Genomic DNA, 22377 nt, shown 5'->3' with positions numbered 1-22377 from the left:
ACGGATGATGGGAGGGAGCAAATCAGGTCACCTAGATGGAAGGCACCACGGTTTGCAAAACCTTTCTCCCAAAAATAGCCTCAGAAGAAGCAAAAGTATCAAATTTGTAAAATTTGGTAAAAGTGTGCAGTGAAGACCAAGTCGCTGCCTTACATATCTGATCAACAGAAGCCTCGTTCTTAAAGGCCCATGTGGAAGCCACGGCCCTAGTGGAATGAGCTGTGATTCTTTCAGGAGGCTGCCGTCCGGCAGTCTCATAAGCCAATCTGATGATGCTTTTAAGCCAAAAAGATAGAGAGGTAGAAGTTGCTTTTTTGACCTCTCCTTTTACCAGAATAAACAACAAACAAGGAAGATGTTTGTCTGAAATCCTTTGTAGCATCTAAATAGAATTTTAGAGCACGGACAACGTCCAAATTGTGTAACAAACGTTCCTTCTATGAAACTGGATTCGGACACAAAGAAGGTACAACTATCTCCTGGTTAATATTTTTGTTGGAAACAACCTTCGGAAGAAAACCAGGCTCAGTACGTAAAAACCACCTTATCTGCATGGACCAGATAGGGCGGAGAACACTGCAGAGCAGATAACTCAGAAACTCTTCTAGCGGAAGAAATTGCAACCTAAAACAAAACTTTCCAAGATAATAACTTAATATCTATGGAATGTAAGGGTTCAAACGGAACCCCTTGAAGAACTAAAAGAACTAGATTAAGACTCCAGGGAAGAGTCAAAGGTCTGTAAACAGGCTTGATTCTAACCAGAGCCTGAACAAACGCTTAAACGTCTGGCACAGCTGCCAGCCTTTTGTGAAGTAAAACAGATAAAGCAGAGATCTGTCCCTTCAGAGAACTCGCAGAATATCCTTTCTCCAAACCTTCTTGTAGAAAGGAAAGAATCTTAGGAATTTTTATCTTGTTCCATGGGAATCCTTTAGATTCACACCAACAGATATATTTTTTCCATATATTATGGTAAATTTTTCTAGTTACAGGCTTTCTAGCCTGAATAAGAGTATCTATTACAGAATCTGAAAACCCACGCTTTGATAAAATCAAGCGTTCAAACTCCAAGCAGTCAGTTGGAGGAAAACCAGATTCGGATGTTCGAATGGACCCTGAATAAGAAGGTCCTGTCTCAAAGGTAGCTTCCATGGTGGAGCCGATGACACATTCACCAGGTCTGCATACCAAGTCCTGCGTGGCCACACAGGAACTATCAAGGTCACCAAAGCCCTCTCCAGATTGATCCTGGCTACCAGCCTGGGAATGAGAGGAAACGGTGGGAATACATAAGCTAGGTTGAAGATCCAAGGTGCTACTATTGTATCCAATAGAGTCGCCTTGGGATCCCTGGATTTGGACCCGTAACAAGGGACCATGAAGTTCTGACGAGAGGCCATCAGAACCAAGTCTGGAATGCCCCATAATTGAGTTATTTGGGCAAAGATTTCCAGATGGAGTTCCCACTCCCCCGGATGCTCCTCCATCGCCAGGGAACTCCTTGTTACCCCCTGATGGTTGATATATGTAACAGTCGTCATGATGACTGATTGAAACCTTATGAATTTGGCCTTTGCTAGTCGAGGCCAAGCCTTGAGAGCATTGAATATCGCTCTCAGTTCCATTATGTTTATCGGGAGAAGAGAGTCTTCCCGAAACCATAGACCCTGAGTTTTCAGGGGTTCCCAGACCGCGCCCCAGCCCACCAGACTGGCGTCGGTCGTGACAATGACCTATTCTGGTCTGCGGAAGCTCATTCCCTGTGACAGGTTGTCCAGGGTCAGCCACCAACGGAGTGAATCTCTGGTTATTTGATCTACTTGTATCGTCTGAGACAAGTCTGTATAATCCCCATTCCACTGTCTGAGCATGCCCAGGTGCAATGGTCTTGGATGAATTCGTGCAAAAGGAACTATGTCCATTGCCGCAACCATCAACCCTATTACTTCCATGGACTGCGCTATGGAAGGAAGAAGAACAGAATGAAGTACCTGACAAGAGCTTAGAAGTTTTGATTTTCTGGCCTCTGTCAGAAAAACCTTCATTTCTAAGGAAACTATTATTGTTCCCAAGAAGGGAACTCTTGTTGACGGGGACAGAGAACTTTTTTCTATGTTCACTTTCCACCTGTGAGATCTGAGAAAGGCTAGGACAATGTCCGTATGAGCCCTTGCTTTTGACAGAGACGACACTTGAATCAGGATGTCGTCCAAGTAAGGTACTACTGCAATGCCCCTTGGTCTTAGCACCGCCAGAAGGGACCCTAGTACCCTTGTGAAAATCCTTGGAGCAGTGGCTAATCCGAATGGAAGTGCCACAGGTAATGCTTGTCCAGAAAGGCGAACCTTAGGAACCGAAAATGTTCCTTGCGGATAGGAATACGTAGGTACGCATCCTTTAAGTCCACCGTGGTCATGAATTGACCTTCCTGGATGGTAGGAAGGATCGTTCGAATGGTTTCCATTTTGAATGATGAAACCCTTAGAAACTTGTTTAGAATCTTGAGATCTAAAATAGGTCTGAATGTTCCCTCTTTTTTGGGAATTATGAACAGGTTGGAGTAAAAACCCATCCCTTGTTCTCCTAATGGAACAGGATGAATCACTCCCATGCTTAACAGGTCTTCTACACAGTGTAAGAATGCCTGTTCGAAGATAATTGAGACCCGTGGAACCTTCCCCTTGGGGGTAGTTCCCTGAATTCCAGGAGATAACCTTGAGAAACTATTTCTAGCGCCCAAGGATCCTGAACATCTCTTGCCCCAGCCTGAGCAAAGAGAGAAAGTCTGCCCCCCACCAGATCCTTCCCAGATCGGGGGCCAACACTTCATGCTGTTTTGGTAGCAGTGGCAAGTGACTTGGCCTGCTTACCCTTGTTCCAGCCTTGCATCGGCCTCCAGGCTGGCTTGGTTTGAGAAGTATTACCCTCTTGCTTAGAGGGTGTAGAATTTGAGGCTGGTCCGTTTCTGCGAAAGGGACGAAAATTTGGCTTCTTTTTAGCCTTAAAAGACCTATCCAGAGGAAGGGCGTGGCCCTTTCCCCCAGTGATGTCTGAAATAATCTCTTTCAAGTCAGGGCCAAACAGTGTTTTACCCTTGAAAGGGATGTTAAGCAAAAGCGCTCTGCGCGCCACGATAGCAAACCCTGAATTATTCGCCGCTAATCTAGCTAATTGCAAAGCGGCATCTAAAATAAAAAAGAGTTAGCCAATTTAAGAGCTTGAACTCTGTCCAAAACCTCCTCGTACGAAGATTCTTTATTGAGCGACTTTTCTAGTTCTTCGAACCAGAAACACGCAGCTGTAGTGACAGGAACAATGCATGAAATTGGTTGTAGAAGGTAACCTTGCTGAACAAACATCTTTTTAAGCAAACCCTCTAACCTTTAATCCATAGGATCTTGAAAGCACAACTATCTTCTATAGGAATAGAAGTGCGTTTGTTTAGAGTAGAAACCGCCCCCTCGACCTTGGGGACTGTATGCTATAAGTCCTTTCTGGGGTCGACTATAGGAACTAATTTCTTAAATATAGGGGGAGGACAAAAGGTATGCCGGGCCTTTCCCACTCCTTATTTACTATGTCCGCCACCCGCTTGGGTATAGGAAAAACATCGGGGGGCACCGGAACCTCTAGGAACTTGTCCATCTTACCTAATTTCTCTGGAATGACCAAATTGTCACAATCATCCAGAGTAGATAATACCTCCTTAAGTAGTGCGTGGAGATGTTGAAATTTAAAAGTTACAATATCAGGTTCTGCTTGTTGAGAAATTTTCCCTGAATCTGAAATTTCTCCCTCAGACAAAACCTCCCTCCTGGCCCCTTCAGATAGGTGTGAGGGTATGTCAGAACAGATATCATCAGCGTCCTCTTGCTCTTCAGTGTTTAAAACAGAGCAATCACGCTTTCTCTGATAAGTAGGCATTTTGGAAAAAAATGCATGCAATAGAATTATCCATTACAGCCATTAATTGTTGTATGGTAATAAGTATTGGCGCACTAGATGTACTAGGGGCCTCTTGTGTGGGCAAAACTGGTGTAGACACAGAAGGGGATGATGCAGTACCATGCTTACTCCCCTCATTAGAGGAATCATCTTGGGCAATATCATATCTATGGCATTATTATCCCTACTTTGTTTGGACATTATGACACAAATATATCACATATATTTAAATGGGGAGACACATTGGCTTTCATACATATAGAACATCGTTATCTGATGGTTCAGACATGTTAAACAGGCTTAAACTTGTCAACAAAGCACAAAAAACGTTTTACAATAAAACCGTTACTGTCCCTTTAAATTTCAAACTGAACACACTTTATTACTGAATATGTGAAAAAGTATGAAGGAATTGTTCAAATTTCACCAAAATTTCACCACAGTAACTTAAAGCCTTAAAAGTATTGCACACCAAATTTGAAAGCTTTAACCCTTAAAATAACGGAACCGGAGCCGTTTTTACATTTAACCCCTATACAGTCCCAGGTATCTGCTTTGCTGAGACCCAACCAAGCCCAGAGGGGAATACGATACCAAATGATGCCTTCTATAAGCTTTTTCAGTGGTTCTTAGCTCCTCACACATGCATCTGCATGCCATGCTTTCCAAAAACAACTGCGCATTAGAGGCGCGAAAATGAGGCTCTGTCTATGACTAGAAAAGGCCCCCAGTGAAAAAGGTGTCCAATACAGTGCCTGCCGTTTTTATTAAAACAATCCCCAAGATTTAACAACTATTAAAAGTAATAATCTGCCAAATATACTTAGTAAAGTAATCGTTTTAGCCCAGAAAAATGTCTACCAGTTTTTTAAGCCCTAATGAAGCCCTTTATTCTTTTACTTAAACTAAGAAAATGGCTTACCGGTTCCCATAGGGAAAATGGCAGCTTCCAGCATTACCGAGTCTTGTTAGAAATGTGTCATACCTCAAGCAGCAAAAGTCTGCTCACTGTTTCCCCCAACTGAAGTTAATTCATCTCAACAGTCCTGTGTGGAAACAGCCATCGATTTTAGTAACGGTTGCTAAAATCATTTTCCTCTTACAAACAGAAATCTTCATCTCTTTCCTGTTTCAGAGTAAATAGTACATACCAGCACTATTTTAAAATAACAAACTCTTGATTGAAGAATAAAAACTACATTTAAACACCAAAAAACTCTAAGCCATCTCCGTGGAGATGTTGCCTGTACAACGGCAAAGAGAATGACTGGGGAAGGCGGAGCCTAGGAGGGATCATGTGACCAGCTTTGCTGGGCTCTTTGCCATTTCCTGTTGGGGAAGAGAATATCCCACAAGTAAGGATGACGCCGTGGACCGGACACACCTATGTTGGAGAAATTCTAAATTAGAAACAACCTTGGTACGTAAAACCACCTTATCAGAATGGAAGATAAGATAAGGTGAGTCACATTGTAATGCTGAAAGCTCAGAAACTCTACTAGCAGAAGAAATAGCAACCAAAAATAAAACCTTCCAAGATAACAACTTAATATCTATGGAATGCATGGGTTCAAACGGAACCCCTTGAAGAAAATTAAGAACTAAATTCAAACTAAAGGGTGGAGCAATTGGTCTAAACACAGGCTTGATTCTGGTTAGAGCCTGACAAAAAGACTGAACGTCTGGAACATCTGCCAAATGTTTTTGTAGTAAAATTGACAAAGCAGAGATTTGTCCCTTTAAGGAACTTGCTGATAACCCTTTCTCCAATCCTTCTTGGAGAAAAGACAGAATCCTGGGAATCCTAACTATACTCCATGAGTAGCCATTGGATTTGCACCAATAAAGATATTTACGCCATATATTGTGGTAGATCTGCTTACATGCCTGAATCAAAGTATCAATGACCGAATCAGAGAACCCCCGTTTAGATAAAATCAAGCATTCAATCTCCAAGCATTCAGTTGCAGATAAACTAGATTTGGGTGATAGAAAGGTCCCTGAATGAGAAGGTCCTGCCTCTATGGAAGCTTCCACGGTGGCAGAGATGACATGTCCACTAGATCGGCATACCAAGTCCTGCGGTACTGAAGCCCTCTCCTGTTTGATCCGAGCAATCACCCGGGGAAGGAGAGCAAACGGTGGAAATTCATAAGCTAGGTTGAACGACCAAGGCACTGCCAAGGCATCTATCAATTCGGCCTGAGGATCCCTGGATCCGTATCTTGGGAGCTTGGCATACTGACGAGACGCCGTCAGATCCAATTCCGGTCTGCCCCATCTGAGAATCAGGGTGGCAAAGACTTCCGGATGGAGTCCCCACTCCCCCGGATGAAACGTCTGTCTGCTTAAAAAGTCCGCTTCCCAGTTGTCACCTCCTGGGATGTAGATTGATGACAGAGAACAGATAACAAGAACACTGTTCCCTCTAAGGTGCGCGGCAGCGCGGCCACGCTCCTTCCCTCCCTGTGTAGCGCAGGCAGTACCTCAGGCCGCGCAAAACAGGAGAATGTGGAAAGGGATTTATTTATTTAATTACTGATGGCCTCCAGGAAAAACGGCATGAAACAACACTGTGACCGTTTAAATAAAAAGTCCCTCCGGTCCGGTGTAGCACAGCTTGATCTGTTTCCTGTACACTGAGGGGGAAGGGCTTAAGCTGACAGTTGTGTGCATAAATCACACAGCGCTGTCAGAGACCGGGAGAACTCACACACGGAGGGTGTTGGGCAGCAAGCTATAAGCACTTCCAATTAAATGAAGAATGTCAGAGGAAGAAGTGCAGCCCTCCTCCTCCATACAGCAGACACACACTAGAAACAGCCGAGTAGGTGAGGGCTGGAGATCTTCCTCACATGCCATAAGTTTCACAGTTTGTGTGACAGCTGAAAGTTAAAGGTGAAGCATAAATCCACACATTTGGAGCTAGAAAAAAGTGCCACAATGCTCATAAAACGTATTATAGCAACAGCAGAAACTTTTTTTCCCTCTTTTTCCAATACAGGATTCTTTGAAACAAAAAGCAAACCTAAAACAAAACATGCAGGTCACTATTTAACCCCTTGGCTACCAGAGAGGATTGCAGTGTATTCCTTTACAATGCACTGTAGACCTTTTGGCAGACATGGGGTTAAATAATGCTCACAAGCTGGTCTAGGCATCTGAGGAGGCTATGCAGGAGACTGAAGCTTCTCTGTGTCTGATAGATATATATATATATATGTATGTATGTGTGTGTCTAGGCTCAATGCCGCACACAAGCGGTATCAAACCCGCACAGAGAAAAAAAAATTTGCACACAATGAAAAAAAATTAGAGGGAACATTGAACAAGAGTGAGCCTCCGCACACCGAATTATCTTGGATACTTCTGTCATCGCTAAGGAACTTCTTGTTTCTCCATGATGATTGATGTAAGCCACAGTCGTGATGTTGTCCGACTGAAATCTGATGAATTTTGCAGAAGCCAACTGAGGCCAAGCCTGAAGCGCATTGAATATTGCTCTCAATTCCAGAATATTGATTGGAAGAAGAGACTCTGACAGAGTCCACACACCCTGAGCCTTCAGGGAATTCCAGACTGCTCCCCATCCTAGTAGACTGGCGTCCGTTGTCACTATCACCCATGAGGGTCTGCGGAAGCACGTCCCTTGGGACAGATAATCCGGCGACAACCATCAAAGAAGAGAGTCCCATGTCTCCTGATCCAGATCTATCTGAGGAGACAAATTTGCATAATCTCCATTCCACTATCTGAGCATGCTCAGTTGTAGAGGACTGAGATGAAAACGAGCAAACTGAATGATGTCCATTGCTGCCACCATCAATCCAATTACCTCCATGCACTGAGCCACGGATGGCCGAGGATTGGACTGAAGGGATCAGCATGTATTCAGAATCTTTAACTTTCTGACTTCCGTGAAAAAGATTTTCATGGATATAGAGTCTATTAGAGTTCCCAGGAAAGGAACCCTTGTCTGTGGAATTAGTGAACTCTTTTCTAGATTCCCCTTCCACCCGTGAGTCCTTAGAAAGGACAGAACAATGTCGGTATGAGACTTTGTCAGCTGATAAGACGACGCCTGGATCAGAATATCGTCCAGATAAGGTGCCACTGCAATGCCCCGCGGCCTGAGAACCGCTAGCAGAGACCCTAGAACCTTTGTGAAGATTCTGGGTGCTGTGGCCAAACCGAAAGGAAGGGCCACGAACTGGAAAAGTTTGTCCAGAAAGGCAAACCTCAGAAACTGATGATGATCTCTGTGGATAGGAATATGAAGATATGCATCCTATTAGTCCACGGTAGTCATATAATGACCCTCCTGGATCAATGGAAGAATTGTCTGAATAGCCTCCATCTGGAAGGATGGAACTCTGAGAAACTTGTTTAGACTCTTGAGATCTAAAATGGGTTGGAACGTTCCCCATTGTCATGGGAACTACAAAGAATTGAGTAAAACCCCTGCCCCTGTTCCTGTATTGGAACGGGGCAAATTACTCCCATGGAGGAGAGGTCTCTTACACAGCGTAAGAACGCCTCTCTTTTTATCTGGTCTACAGACAATCGTGAAAGAAGAAACCTTCCTCTGGGGAAGGAATTTTTGAATTCCAACTGATACCCTTGAGACACGATTTCTAGTGTCCCTGGATCCTGAACGTCTCTTATCCAAAAAGAGAAAAGTCTGCCCCCTACTAGATCCTGTCCCGGATCGGGGACCGCCCCTTCATGCTGTCTTGGTAGCAGCAGCAGGCTTCTTGGGTTATTTACCCTTGTTCCAAGACTGGTTGTCCAAGTGGACTTGTTCTGTGAATAATCCCCTTCCTGTTTAGCGGAAGAGGGAACTTCCTTGAAACTTCGAAAAGGAACGAAAATCACTCTGTCTCTCTCTCTGTTTGGACTTCTTATCCTGAGGGAGGAGATGACCCTTACCTTTAGAAATAATTTCCTCTGAGTCAGACACGAACAGGGTCTTCCCTTTGTAAGGAATAGCTAAAAGCTTTAGCTAGCTTAAGAGCTTTAATCCAATCCTGTATCTCTTCCCATGGGGTCTCTGTCTTAAGAGACTCCTCTAGAGCATCAAACCAGAAAGCAGCCGCACTAGTCACAGTAACAACGCCGATTGTAAAAGAAATCCCTGGTGGATGTAAACTTTCTTAATAAGACCCTCTAACTTCTTATCCACAGGGTCTTTAAAAGCACAACTATCCTTGATAGGAATAAAAGATCGCTTGGCCAGGGTAGAAATAGCCCCCCTCTACCATAAGGGACCGTCCGTCCAGAGTCCCTGACGTCGTCAGCTATCAGGAACATCTCCAAGAATTTGGAAAATCCCAAAGCATATTCCTCCTTCATAATATGGAGGAAGCATTGGAAATAGTAACTACTGAAAAACTTCCTCTAGGAATGTTTCCCACCTCGTGGAAATACCATAACTCCGCACGGAGTGTAAAAGGGAGCGCAGGGCACCGTGCGTGGGTCATAAATTTCCAAGGAACACTTATAGGAGGAAAGAATGGCATAACTTGACCATTATCAACCTGTTCCTAATAGCCAACTCCTTAGAGAGAGAAGGTACAAGAATTTTTTTCTTTTAATAAAAAAAGTTACACACAAAAAATGAAAACCGTCTCATTATGTACGCTTTTGTTCCATCCCAAATCACAAGGGATGAATGAGCAAAGAAAACAACTGAAATTCCTTGATACAATGGGCACATGAAAAGACCTTACTGTCTCTTTAAATCTTGAAAGAAACTGTCTTTTTGATCAGTTGTTCCATCCTATAGATACAAAGGAGGAAATAACAAATAAACAGTTGAATTTATGCAATAAAAATAACATATAAAAAACAGTTGGAATAATTAACAAGAAATCTGCAGCCTTTTTACACTCAGAGATCATGTTGAAGTAACCAAATGCAAATATCTTAAGGCTCATATAGGAATGCCTATTAACTTATTTTCCTCTGTGCAATACACACTGAGCAGCAACGACATATAAATGCAGTCCAACTGCACTCTCACAGCGTGTTAAACCCGCAAGGGATAACCACACTGGTGAGAGACTCTGTCCCAGGCATCCAAACAGGCGTCACAGAGCTCCGCCCCTCGTGGGCGTTAAGACGCTCCAACTCCCGTTACTTGCCTAGAGACAGAGAAAGCGCCTGAAAGTGGCACGCTTAGCAACTCTGCCCATCGTGGGTGTGAATAATCTTCAACTCCCGGCATTTGTCTGATATATGCCCTGGGGGACAGAGGAAGCGCCCGAAGCGGCGCAAACTAACAACTCCGCCCATCGTGGGCGTGAACACTCAATCTCCCGGTCGCCATTAATATAGATAGGCCACCGGGAGCTAGCTAGGCTTAGCTGTACATAGGAAAGCCTCAACATGCATGGTTGGAAAAGCAGCCGAATTTATGTAACATAAACCGAAGTGACCCATACACCATGCCAATACAATAAATGTTATATCACTTAACATTAACGGAACCAGGTCCTGGACGTTATCAAACTGAAAATATGCCATATACCGGTCTTAATAGGAGAGGAGACATGTCCCAACACAGTAAGAGCCCTGTTCTCATGCGGACTATTACTTAGCCCCAGTATATGTGACTGTCCAGGAACGCTAACTGATGGAATTTTAGCCCCCGCCCAGTATGTGCTGTCCCTCCGTTTACATATAGGAGTCCTGACCACATAAATAAGTGCTCCATTTTTCTGAGATCCACCCAGAATAAAAAATCAGCACTTACCTGGAAAGCTGTGCGACAGCATGGCAGTCCAGCAGGTTTTCAGAGGCACTCTCCCTCCCATAGCCCTGTGGACAAAATTCAGCCTGAGTTAAAAGTGCTTAGGCTATCAGAATTAGGGCAGCAAACAATGTATAGGAGGCGCAGTGAGAATTATGTCCCACCAGTTCCCATTGCTTTGAAGCCACCAAAAGCTTCTCTTTTTGTTACTGAAGAGAGTGATCTGGTCTAGGCTACACCCCAGCACAAAGTAGCAGCACTTAAAAATAATTAACTCTTGATTGCAGAATCTAAAACTAACACCTCACCTTACCTCTTCCTATCACTAACACAGGCAAAGAGAATGACTGGAGTGGGAGGGAAGGGAGGAGCTATATATACAGCTCTGCTGTGGTGCTCTTTGCCTCCTGCTGCTGACCAGGAGGCGATATCCCATAAGTAAGGATGAAATCCGTGGACTCGTCATATCTTGTAAAAGAAAAAAAAATGTCATGGAGGAGAGCAAGCTAAGCCCTCTGGCTATGCTGTACCTGTGTCAGAGTACCTACAAATAGCCTTTGAGTGTGCAATAGGCTTTGAGTGTGTTATGTTAAGTCACTTACCTTAAATAGTACCCCTCCGCTGGTTTACTAGGCTGGTCTAAACCTTGTTAATGCAGCTTATCCAGTAGAGGGCCCAGCCAGTGCAGGTATGGGTACCGCAGAGGATTGCAGTAGGAAGTACCTGTGTCCCTCGGATGGAGGCTAAGGATGAGTCTCTGCAATGCCTGAGAGTAGTTATGGCTGAAGTCCCATAGGGAAATACTTTGCCATAACAGGGTACTCCTATGTCCCTATATTATTCAGCTGCTGTGAGGTTTCTCTTCTGTCTTCTTTGTTAATGATAGATCCCAGGGGCTCTGGGTCTCAAATGGATCTGAGCTCCCAAATTTAAATCCATAAGCAAGTAGCTAGAAACACCTCTATTCTCAAAAACTCCTATGATGCCAAGAACAAACTTAAGAGATAGATGGGAGGTGGAAGGGATTTCAAGCTCCGATATGGGTTCTTGACCTCCTAGTGGCAGGAAATATATCCCATATGTTATGGAGGACTGTGGACCATCATCTTTTTATGTAAGAAACAGTAAACTTCATTGCAAATTGGATCTATGGCTGTTTGACAGTTATAAGTGTGACATAAGCAGACAATGTGCAACCAGATATCAATGCATCAGTTGGTCCCTCTACATATTATGCAACACAGCACTGCTAAGACAGGTAAAACCACATGCATACGTGTCAGGTCAAGTGCAATTTATAACTTAAGTAGTGATAAGCTTTAAAAACAGAATTTATGTTTACCTGATAAATTTCTTTCTCCAACGGTGTGTCCGGTCCACGGCGTCATCCTTACTTGTGGGATATTCTCTTCCCCAACAGGAAATGGCAAAGAGCCCAGCAAAGCTGGTCACATGATCCCTCCTAGGCTCCGCCTACCCCAGTCATTCGAATATTTGCATAGGAGAAACCATATGGTACCGTGGTGACTGTAGTTAAAGAAAATAAAATATCAGACCTGATTAAAAAAAAACCAGGGCGGGCCGTGGACCGGACACACCGTTGGAGAAAGAAATTTATCAGGTAAACATAAATTCTGTTTTCTCCAACATAGGTGTGTCCGGTCCACGGCGTCATCCTTACTTGTGGGAACCAATACCAAAGCTTTAGGACACGGATGAAGGGAGGGAGCAAATCAGGTCACCTAAATGGAAGGCACCACGGCTTGCAAAACCTTTCTCCCAAAAATAGCCTCAGAAGAAGCAAAAGAATCAAACTTGTAAAATTTGGTAAAAGTGTGCAGTGAAGACCAAGTCGCTGCCCTACATATCTGATCAACAGAAGCCTCGTTCTTGAAGGCCCATGTGGAAGCCACAGCCCTAGTGGAATGAGCTGTGATTCTTTCGGGAGGCTGCCGTCCGGCAGTCTCGTAAGCCAATCTGATGATGCTTTTAATCCAAAGAGAGAGAGAGGTAGAAGTTGCTTTTTGACCTCTCCTTTTACCGGAATAAACAACAAACAAGGAAGATGTTTGTCTCAAATCCTTTGTAGCATCTAAATAGAATTTTAGAGCGCGAACAACATCCAAATTGTGCAACAAACGTTCCTTCTTTGAAACTGGTTTTGGACACAGAGAAGGTACGATAATCTCCTGGTTAATGTTTTTGTTAGAAACAACTTTTGGAAGAAAACCAGGTTTAGTACGTAAAACCACCTTATCTGCATGGAACACCAGATAAGGAGGAGAACACTGCAGAGCAGATAATTCTGAGACTCTTCTAGCAGAAGAAATCGCAACTAAAAACAAAACTTTCCAAGATAATAACTTAATATCAACGGAATGTAAGGGTTCAAACGGAACCCCCTGAAGAACTGAAAGAACTAAATTGAGACTCCAAGGAGGAGTCAAAGGTTTGTAAACAGGCTTGATTCTAACCAGAGCCTGAACAAAGGCTTGAACATCTGGCACAGCTGCCAGCTTTTTGTGAAGTAATACCGACAAGGCAGAAATCTGTCCCTTCAGGGAACTAGCAGATAATCCTTTGTCCAATCCTTCTTGAAGGAAGGATAGAATCCTAGGAATCTTAACCTTGTCCCAAGGGAATCCTTTAGATTCACACCAACAGATATATTTTTTCCAAATTTTGTGGTAAATCTTTCTAGTCACAGGCTTTCTGGCCTGAACAAGAGTATCGATAACAGAATCTGAGAATCCTCGCTTCGATAAAATCAAGCGTTCAATCTCCAAGCAGTCAGCTGGAGTGAAACCAGATTCGGATGTTCGAACGGACCCTGAACAAGAAGGTCTCGTCTCAAAGGTAGCTTCCAAGGTGGAGCCGATGACATATTCACCAGATCTGCATACCAAGTCCTGCGTGGCCACGCAGGAGCTATCAAGATCACCGACGCCCTCTCCTGCTTGATCCTGGCTATCAGCCTGGGGATGAGAGGAAATGGCGGGAACACATAAGCTAGTTTGAAGGTCCAAGGTGCTACTAGTGCATCCACTAGAGCCGCCTTGGGATCCCTGGATCTGGCCCCGTAGCAAGGAACTTTGAAGTTCTGACGAGAGGCCATCAGATCCATGTCTGGAATGCCCCACAGGTGAGTGACTTGGGCAAAGATTTCCGGATGGAGTTCCCACTCCCCCGGATGCAATGTCTGCCGACTCAGAAAATCCGCTTCCCAATTTTCCACTCCTGGGATGTGGATAGCAGACAGGTGGCAGGAGTGAGACTCCGCCCAAAGAATAATTTTGGTTACTTCTTCCATCGCTAGGGAACTTCTTGTTCCCCCCTGATGGTTGATGTACGCAACAGTCGTCATGTTGTCTGATTGAAACCGTATGAACCTGGTCCTCGCAAGCTGGGGCCAGGCCTGGAGAGCATTGAATATCGCTCTCAGTTCCAGAATATTTATCGGTAGAAGAGATTCTTCCCGAGACCAAAGACCCTGAGCTTTCAGGGATCCCCAGACCGCGCCCCAGCCTATCAGACTGGCGTCGGTCGTGACAATGACCCACTCTGGTCTGTGGAACATCATCCCTTGAGACAGATTGTCCAGGGACAGCCACCAACGGAGTGAGTCTCTGGTCCTCTGATTTACTTGTATCTTCGGAGACAAGTCTGTATAGTCCCCATTCCACTGACTGAGCATGCACAGTTGTAATGGTCTTAGATGAATGCGCGCAAAAGGAACTATGTCCATCGCCGCCACCATCAAACCGATCACTTCCATGCACTGAGCTATGGAAGGAAGAGGAACGGAATGAAGTATCCGACAAGAGTCCAGAAGCTTTGTTTTTCTGGCCTCTGTTAGAAAGATCCTCATTTCTAAGGAGTCTATAATTGTTCCCAAGAAGGGAACCCTTGTTGACGGGGATAGAGAACTCTTTTCCACGTTCACTTTCCAGCCGTGAGATCTGAGAAAGGCCAGTACAATGTCCGTGTGAGCCTTTGCTTGAGGAAGGGACGACGCTTGAATCAGAATGTCGTCCAGGTAAGGTACTACTGCAATGCCCCTTGGTCTTAGCACCGCTAGAAGGGACCCTAGTACCTTTGTGAAAATCCTTGGAGCAGTGGCTAATCCGAAAGGAAGCGCCACGAACTGGTAATGTTTGTCCAGGAATGCAAACCTTAGGAACCGATGATGTTCCTTGTGGATAGGAATATGTAGATACGCATCCTTTAAATCCACCGTGGTCATGAATTGACCTTCCTGGATGGAAGGAAGGATAGTTCGAATGGTTTCCATCTTGAACGATGGGACCTTGAGAAATTTGTTTAAGATCTTGAGATCTAGGATTGGTCTGAACGTTCCCTCTTTTTTGGGAACTATGAACAGATTGGAGTAGAACCCCATCCCTTGTTCTCTTAATGGAACAGGATGAATCACTCCCATTTTTAACAGGTCTTCTACACAATGTAAGAACGCCTGTCTTTTTATGTGGTCTGAAGACAACTGAGACCTGTGGAACCTCCCCCTTGGGGGAAGTCCCTTGAATTCCAGAAGATAACCCTGGGAGACTATTTCTAGCGCCCAAGGATCCAGAACATCTCTTGCCCAAGCCTGAGCGAAGAGAGAGAGTCTGCCCCCCACCAAATCCGGTCCCGGATCGGGGGCCAATATTTCATGCTGTCTTGGTAGCAGTGGCAGGTTTCTTGGCCTGCTTTCCCTTGTTCCAGCCTTGCATTGGTCTCCAAGCTGGCTTGGCCTGAGAAGTATTACCCTCTTGCTTAGAGGACGTAGCACCTTGGGCTGGTCCGTTTTTACGAAAGGGACGAAAATTAGGTCTATTTTTTGCCTTGAAAGGCCGATCCTGAGGAAGGGCGTGGCCCTTACCCCCAGTGATATCAGAGATAATCTCTTTCAAGTCAGGACCAAACAACGTTTTCCCCTTGAAAGGAATGTTTAGTAGCTTGTTCTTGGAAGACGCATCAGCCGACCAAGATTTCAACCAAAGCGCTCTGCGCGCCACAATAGCAAACCCAGAGTTCTTAGCCGCTAACTTAGCCAATTGCAAAGAGGCGTCTAGAGTGAAAGAATTAGCCACTTTGAGAGCATTGATTCTGTCCATAATCTCCTCATAAGGAGGAGAGTCACTATCGAGCACCTTAAGCAGTTCATCAAACCAGAAATATGCGGCAGTAGTGACAGGGACAATGCATGAAATGGGTTGTAGAAGGTAACCCTGCTGAACAAACATCTTTTTAAGCAAACCTTCTAATTTTTTATCCATAGGATCTTTGAAAGCACAACTATCCTCTATTGGAATAGTGGTGCGTTTGTTTAAAGTAGAAACCGCTCCCTCGACCTTGGGGACTGACTGCCATAAGTCCTTTCTGGGGTCGACCATAGGAAACAATTTTTTAAATATGGGGGGAGGGACGAAAGGAATACCGGGCCTCTCCCATTCTTTATTAACAATGTCCGCCACCCGCTTGGGTATAGGAAAAGCTTCTGGGAGCCCCGGCACCTCTAGGAACTTGTCCATTTTACATAGTTTCTCTGGGATGACTAAATTTTCACAATCATCCAGAGTGGATAATACCTCCTTAAGCAAAATGCGGAGATGTTCCAATTTAAATTTAAATGTAATCACATCAGATTCAGCCTGCTGAGAAATGTTCCCTAAATCAGTAATTTCTCCCTCAGACAAAACCTCCCTGGCCCCCTCAGATTGGGTTAGGGGCCCTTCAGAGATATTAATATCAGCGTCGTCATGCTCTTCAGTAACTAAAACAGAGCAGCCACGCTTACGCTGACAAGGGTTCATTTTGGCTAAAATGTTTTTGACAGAATTATCCATTACAGCCGTTAATTGTTGCATAGTAAGGAGTATTGGCGCGCTAGATGTACTAGGGGCCTCCTGAGTGGGCAAGACTCGTGTAGACGAAGGAGGGAATGATGCAGTACCATGCTTACTCCCCTCACTTGAGGAATCATCTTGGGCATCATTGTCATTATCACATAAATCACATTTATTTAAATGAATAGGAATTCTGGCTTCCCCACATTCAGAACACAGTCTATCTGGTAGTTCAGACATGTTAAACAGGCATAAACTTGATCAGAAAGTACAAAAAACGTTTTAAAATAAAACCGTTACTGTCACTTTAAATTTTAAACTGAACACACTTTATTACTGCAATTGCGAAAAAACATGAAGGAATTGTTCAAAATTCACCAAATTTTCACCACAGCGTCTTAAAGCCTTGAAAATATTGCACACCAATTTTGGAAGCTTTAACCCTTAAAATAACGGAACCGGAGCCGTTTTAAGCTTTAAACCCCTTTACAGTCCCTGGTATCTGCTTTGCTGAGACCCAACCAAACCCAAAGGGGAATACGATACCAAATGACGCCTTCAGAAGTCTTTTATAAGTATCAGAGCTCCTCTCACATGCGACTGCATGCCATGCCTCTCAAAAACAAGTGCGCAACACCGGCGCGAAAATGAGACTCTGCCTATGCTTGGGGAAAGCCCCTAAAGAATAAGGTGTCTAAAACAGTGCCTGCCGATATTATTATATCAAAATACCCAGATAAAATGATTCCTCAGGGCTAAATATGTGTTAATAATCAATCGATTTAGCCCAGAAAAAGTCTACAGTTTAAATAAGCCCTTGTGAAGCCCTTATTTACAATCGTAATAAACATGGCTTACCGGATCCCATAGGGAAAATGACAGCTTCCAGCATTACATCGTCTTGTTAGAATGTGTCATACCTCAAGCAGCAAGAGACTGCAAACTGTTCCCCCAACTGAAGTTAATTGCTCTCAACAGTCCTGTGTGGAACAGCCATGGATTTTAGTTACGGTTGCTAAAATCATATTCCTCATACAAACAGAATTCTTCATCTCTTTTCTGTTTCTGAGTAAATAGTACGTACCAGCACTATTTGAAAATAACAAACTCTTGATTGAATAATGAAAAACTACAGTTAAACACTAAAAAACTCTAAGCCATCTCCGTGGAGATGTTGCCTGTACAACGGCAAAGAGAATGACTGGGGTAGGCGGAGCCTAGGAGGGATCATGTGACCAGCTTTGCTGGGCTCTTTGCCATTTCCTGTTGGGGAAGAGAATATCCCACAAGTAAGGATGACGCCGTGGACCGGACACACCTATGTTGGAGAAAGAATTCTTATTACGTAAAGAATTTCAACAATTCAATGAGTTGCAATTTTTTAATAATCTAATACATACATTTCTAAACTAAATAAAGCCTGCGTAAACAATTTAGAGGTAAATATTAATTTACTGAACCTACGTAAAACAGCCTTCCAGTTGGCTTAGTAGCAACAAATACAGTAAGGAAATAGATTTCTGGATATATTTAACACTATGTAGGTGGATTGAAGTTTTAGGTTTCTTTGTGGAATGGAAAGATTAGATGTTTATAGGTCTATTGGTTTATACTTGTCTCTACATTCTTTTGCCCTCAAAACTAAACCCGATATAACTAGAACTCTAGGCATAGGGTAGAAAATATCAATATCTCAATGTAACATACCTGCACGCTTTATGAACTGCAAAACGTTGACGCTTATTTCTTGAGGAACTGTAGAAAGAATCTCACTTGTTTCTACATCAACATTTTCACCATTTTTCAAACACTCCTCTGATGGACTATGCTCTCTGCAAGAAAAACCACACAACATCTTCCTTAGCCAAGCACCATAGTAAAATCTATTTCATTTCCGTGTCTGCAATAATTACTCTTGCAAATTTAGACCTAGTCTCTATTACAATAGTTAGGTTTACTACCTGGAACTAACAACAAAATTCTACACGGATGTCTTGTTGGAAGTACATCATGCTGCAAGTTATGCCTTTTCTAGTTGTATTTCTTTTGGTTGTTTCTGGGTTTTCATATTGGAGAAACTGTTGGCGTTACTAACTACTATGCCTTAATTATAATACATTTGATTGGGCATACCCTGTATGTACACTTGGATATACTTATACACCCTGTTCCAAATTATTATGCCAATGATATCTCTTTCTCATTTACCTAAATAATTGATGTAAACAACAGCATAATTCTCATGTTAACAACTATTAAGAGTACAATTCAAATTTTATTGAACAAACCTCCTAATAACAGTATTATTTTTTTTCAAAATAAAAGTTACAATGCACTGTTCCAAATTATTACACGCAATAAGTTTCAAAACACTTTATAGGTTGTAAAGAACTGAAAATTGTTATTTGTTGTGTTTGCAGCAAATTTACTGAAATCAAAAGCTATATTAATCAAACTTTGAACAACATTTTAACTTTTTAAACATTTTAACAGGTCACGTTACATTTTAACATAGGACCCCTTATTTGATAGCAGCTTCACAAGTCTTGCATCCATTGAACTTGTGAGTTTTTGGACAGTTTCTGCTTGAATTTGTTTGCAAGATGTCAGAATAGCCTCCCAGAGCTGCTGTTTGGATGTAAACTGCCTCCCACCCTCATAAATCTTTTGCTTGAGGATGCTCCAAAGGTTCTCAATAGCATTGAGGTCAGGGGAGGATGGAGGCCACACCATGACTATCTCTCTTTTCATCCCCATAGCAGCCATTGATGCAGAGGTATTCTTTGCAGCATGAGATGGTGCATTGTCATGCATGAAGATTATTTTATTACGTAAAGCATAGTTCTTCCTTCTGTACCAGGGAAGGAAGTGGTCAGTCAGGAACTCCACATACTTTTCAGGGGTCATCTTTACACCTTGGGGACCCTAAAGGGGCCGACCAGCTCCCTTCCCATGATTCCAGCTCAAAACATGACTCCACCACCGCCTTGCTGATGTCGCAGCCTTGTTGGAACAGGGTGGCCGTCCACCAACCATCCACTACTCCATCCATCTGGACCATCCAGGGTTGCACGGCACTCATCAATGAACAGTGCTGTTTGAAAATTAGTCTTCATGTATTTTTCTGCCCAATGCAGTCGTTTCTGCTTGTGAGCATTGGTTAGTTGTAGCCGAATTGAAGGATTATGCACAGTTGCAAGACTCTGGAGGACTCTACACCTTGATGTCCGTGGGACTCCAGAGGCACCAGCAGCTTCAAATAATCTGTTTGCTGCTATGTAATGGTATTTTAGCAGCTATTATCTTGATCCAATGCATGGATCTGGCAGAAATCTTCCTCAATGTGCCTTTATCTGCACGAATCTGTCTGTGCTCTGAATCAGTCACAAATCGCTTAATAGTGCGATGATCACTTAAGTTTTCGTGAAATATCTAATGTTTTTATACCTCGTCCAAGGCATTGAACTATTTCACTATTTTCGGCAGCAGAGAGATCCTTTTACTTACCCATATTGCTTGAAAATGGTGCTCTGCTTAATAATGTGGAACACCCTCCTTTAGTAGTTTTTCCTTTAATGGGGCTCACCTGGCAATCTATTTATCACAGGTGTCCAAAATTGTTTTCAGTGATCAAAAGAGCCATGAGACACAATGCCATCCATGAGTTAAATTGAAAAACAAAAATGTAATCTTTGTGACACTGAAATAGAATTTGAATAATCATTTGGAACAGGGTGTAGATATAAATGTATCCTTATCTTTTCAGTAAAAAGATAAAAACAGAATTTATGTTTACCTGATAAATTACTTTCTCCAACGGTGTGTCCGGTCCACGGCGTCATCCTTACTTGTGGGATATTCTCTTCCCCAACAGGAAATGGCAAAGAGCCCAGCAAAGCTGGTCACATGATCCCTCCTAGGCTCCGCCTACCCCAGTCATTCGACCGACGTTAAGGAGGAATATTTGCATAGGAGAAACCATATGATACCGTGGTGACTGTAGTTAAAGAAAATAAATTATCAGACCTGATTAAAAAACCAGGGCGGGCCGTGGACCGGACACACCGTTGGAGAAAGTAATTTATCAGGTAAACATAAATTCTGTTTTCTCCAACATAGGTGTGTCCGGTCCACGGCGTCATCCTTACTTGTGGGAACCAATACCAAAGCTTAAGGACACGGATGATGGGAGGGAGCAAATCAGGTCACCTAGATGGAAGGCACCACGGCTTGCAAAACCTTTCTCCCAAAAATAGCCTCTGAAGAAGCAAAAGTATCAAACTTGTAAAATTTGGTAAAAGTGTGCAGTGAAGACCAAATCGCTGCCCTACATATCTGATCAACAGAAGCCTCGTTCTTGAAGGCCCATGTGGAAGCCACAGCCCTAGTGGAATGAGCTGTGATTCTTTCGGGAGGCTGCCGTCCGGCAGTCTCGTAAGCCAATCTGATGATGCTTTTAATCCAAAAAGAGAGAGAGGTAGAAGTTGCTTTTTGACCTCTCCTTTTACCGGAATAAACAACAAACAAGGAAGATGTTTGTCTAAAATCCTTTGTAGCATCTAAATAGAATTGTAGAGCGCGAACAACATCCAAATTGTGCAACAAACGTTCCTTCTTCGAAACTGGTTTCGGACACAGAGAAGGTACTATAATCTCCTGGTTAATGTTTTTGTTAGAAACAACTTTTGGAAGAAAACCAGGTTTAGTACGTAAAACCACCTTATCTGCATGGAACACCAGATAAGGAGGAGAACACTGCAGAGCAGATAACTCTGAAACTCTTCTAGCAGAAGAAATTGCAACCAAAAACAAAACTTTCCAAGATAATAACTTAATATCAACGGAATGTAAGGGTTCAAACGGAACCCCCTGAAGAACTGAAAGAACTAAGTTGAGACTCCAAGGAGGAGTCAAAGGTTTGTAAACAGGCTTGATTCTAACCAGAGCCTGAACAAAGGCTTGAACATCTGGCACAGCTGCCAGCTTTTTGTGAAGTAACACAGACAAGGCAGAAATCTGTCCCTTCAGGGAACTTGCAGATAATCCTTTTTCCAATCCTTCTTGAAGGAAGGATAGAATCTTAGGAATCTTAACCTTGTCCCAAGGGAATCCTTTAGATTCACACCAACAGATATATTTTTTCCAAATTTTGTGGTAAATCTTTCTAGTTACAGGCTTTCTGGCCTGAACAAGAGTATCGATAACAGAATCTGAGAACCCTCGCTTCGATAAGATCAAGCGTTCAATCTCCAAGCAGTCAGCTGGAGTGAGACCAGATTCGGATGTTCGAACGGACCTTGAACAAGAAGGTCTCGTCTCAAAGGTAGCTTCCATGGTGGAGCCGATGACATATTCACCAGATCTGCATACCAAGTCCTGCGTGGCCACGCAGGAGCTATCAAGATCACCGACGCCCTTTCCTGATTGATCCTGGCTACCAGCCTGGGGATGAGAGGAAACGGCGGGAATACATAAGCTAGTTTGAAGGTCCAAGGTGCTACTAGTGCATCCACTAGAGCCGCCTTGGGATCCCTGGATCTGGACCCGTAGCAAGGAACTTTGAAGTTCTGACGAGAGGCCATCAGATCCATGTCTGGAATGCCCCACAGTTGAGTGACTTGGGCAAAGATTTCCGGATGGAGTTCCCACTCCCCCGGATGCAATGTCTGACGACTCAGAAAATCCGCTTCCCAATTTTCCACTCCTGGGATGTGGATAGCAGACAGGTGGCAGGAGTGAGACTCCGCCCATAGAATGATTTTGGTCACTTCTTCCATCGCCAGGGAACTCCTTGTTCCCCCCTGATGGTTGATGTACGCAACAGTTGTCATG

At 43.5% G+C, this 22377-nt stretch overlaps 1 protein-coding gene across 1 annotated transcript in view; it reads right to left on the bottom strand.

Moving 5' to 3' along the window:
• EXD1 (exonuclease 3'-5' domain containing 1) overlaps positions 1–22377 on the bottom strand; it is a 594484-nt gene that overhangs the window by 454731 nt on the left and 117376 nt on the right. Inside the window, exons 4-5 of the mRNA XM_053711728.1 lie at positions 18253–18377; positions 6662–6833 (exon numbers count right to left, since the gene is read on the bottom strand). Coding sequence (XP_053567703.1) covers positions 6662–6833; positions 18253–18377 — 297 coding nt within the window. The remainder of the gene's footprint in view (positions 1–6661; positions 6834–18252; positions 18378–22377) is intronic.

This window comes from Bombina bombina, chromosome 1 (assembly GCF_027579735.1).
Source record: "Bombina bombina isolate aBomBom1 chromosome 1, aBomBom1.pri, whole genome shotgun sequence".
NCBI classification, from domain to species: Eukaryota; Metazoa; Chordata; class Amphibia; order Anura; family Bombinatoridae; genus Bombina; species Bombina bombina.
The sequence above is the reverse complement of the archived record's forward strand: the minus strand, read 5'-3'. Positions and strand labels throughout refer to the sequence as shown.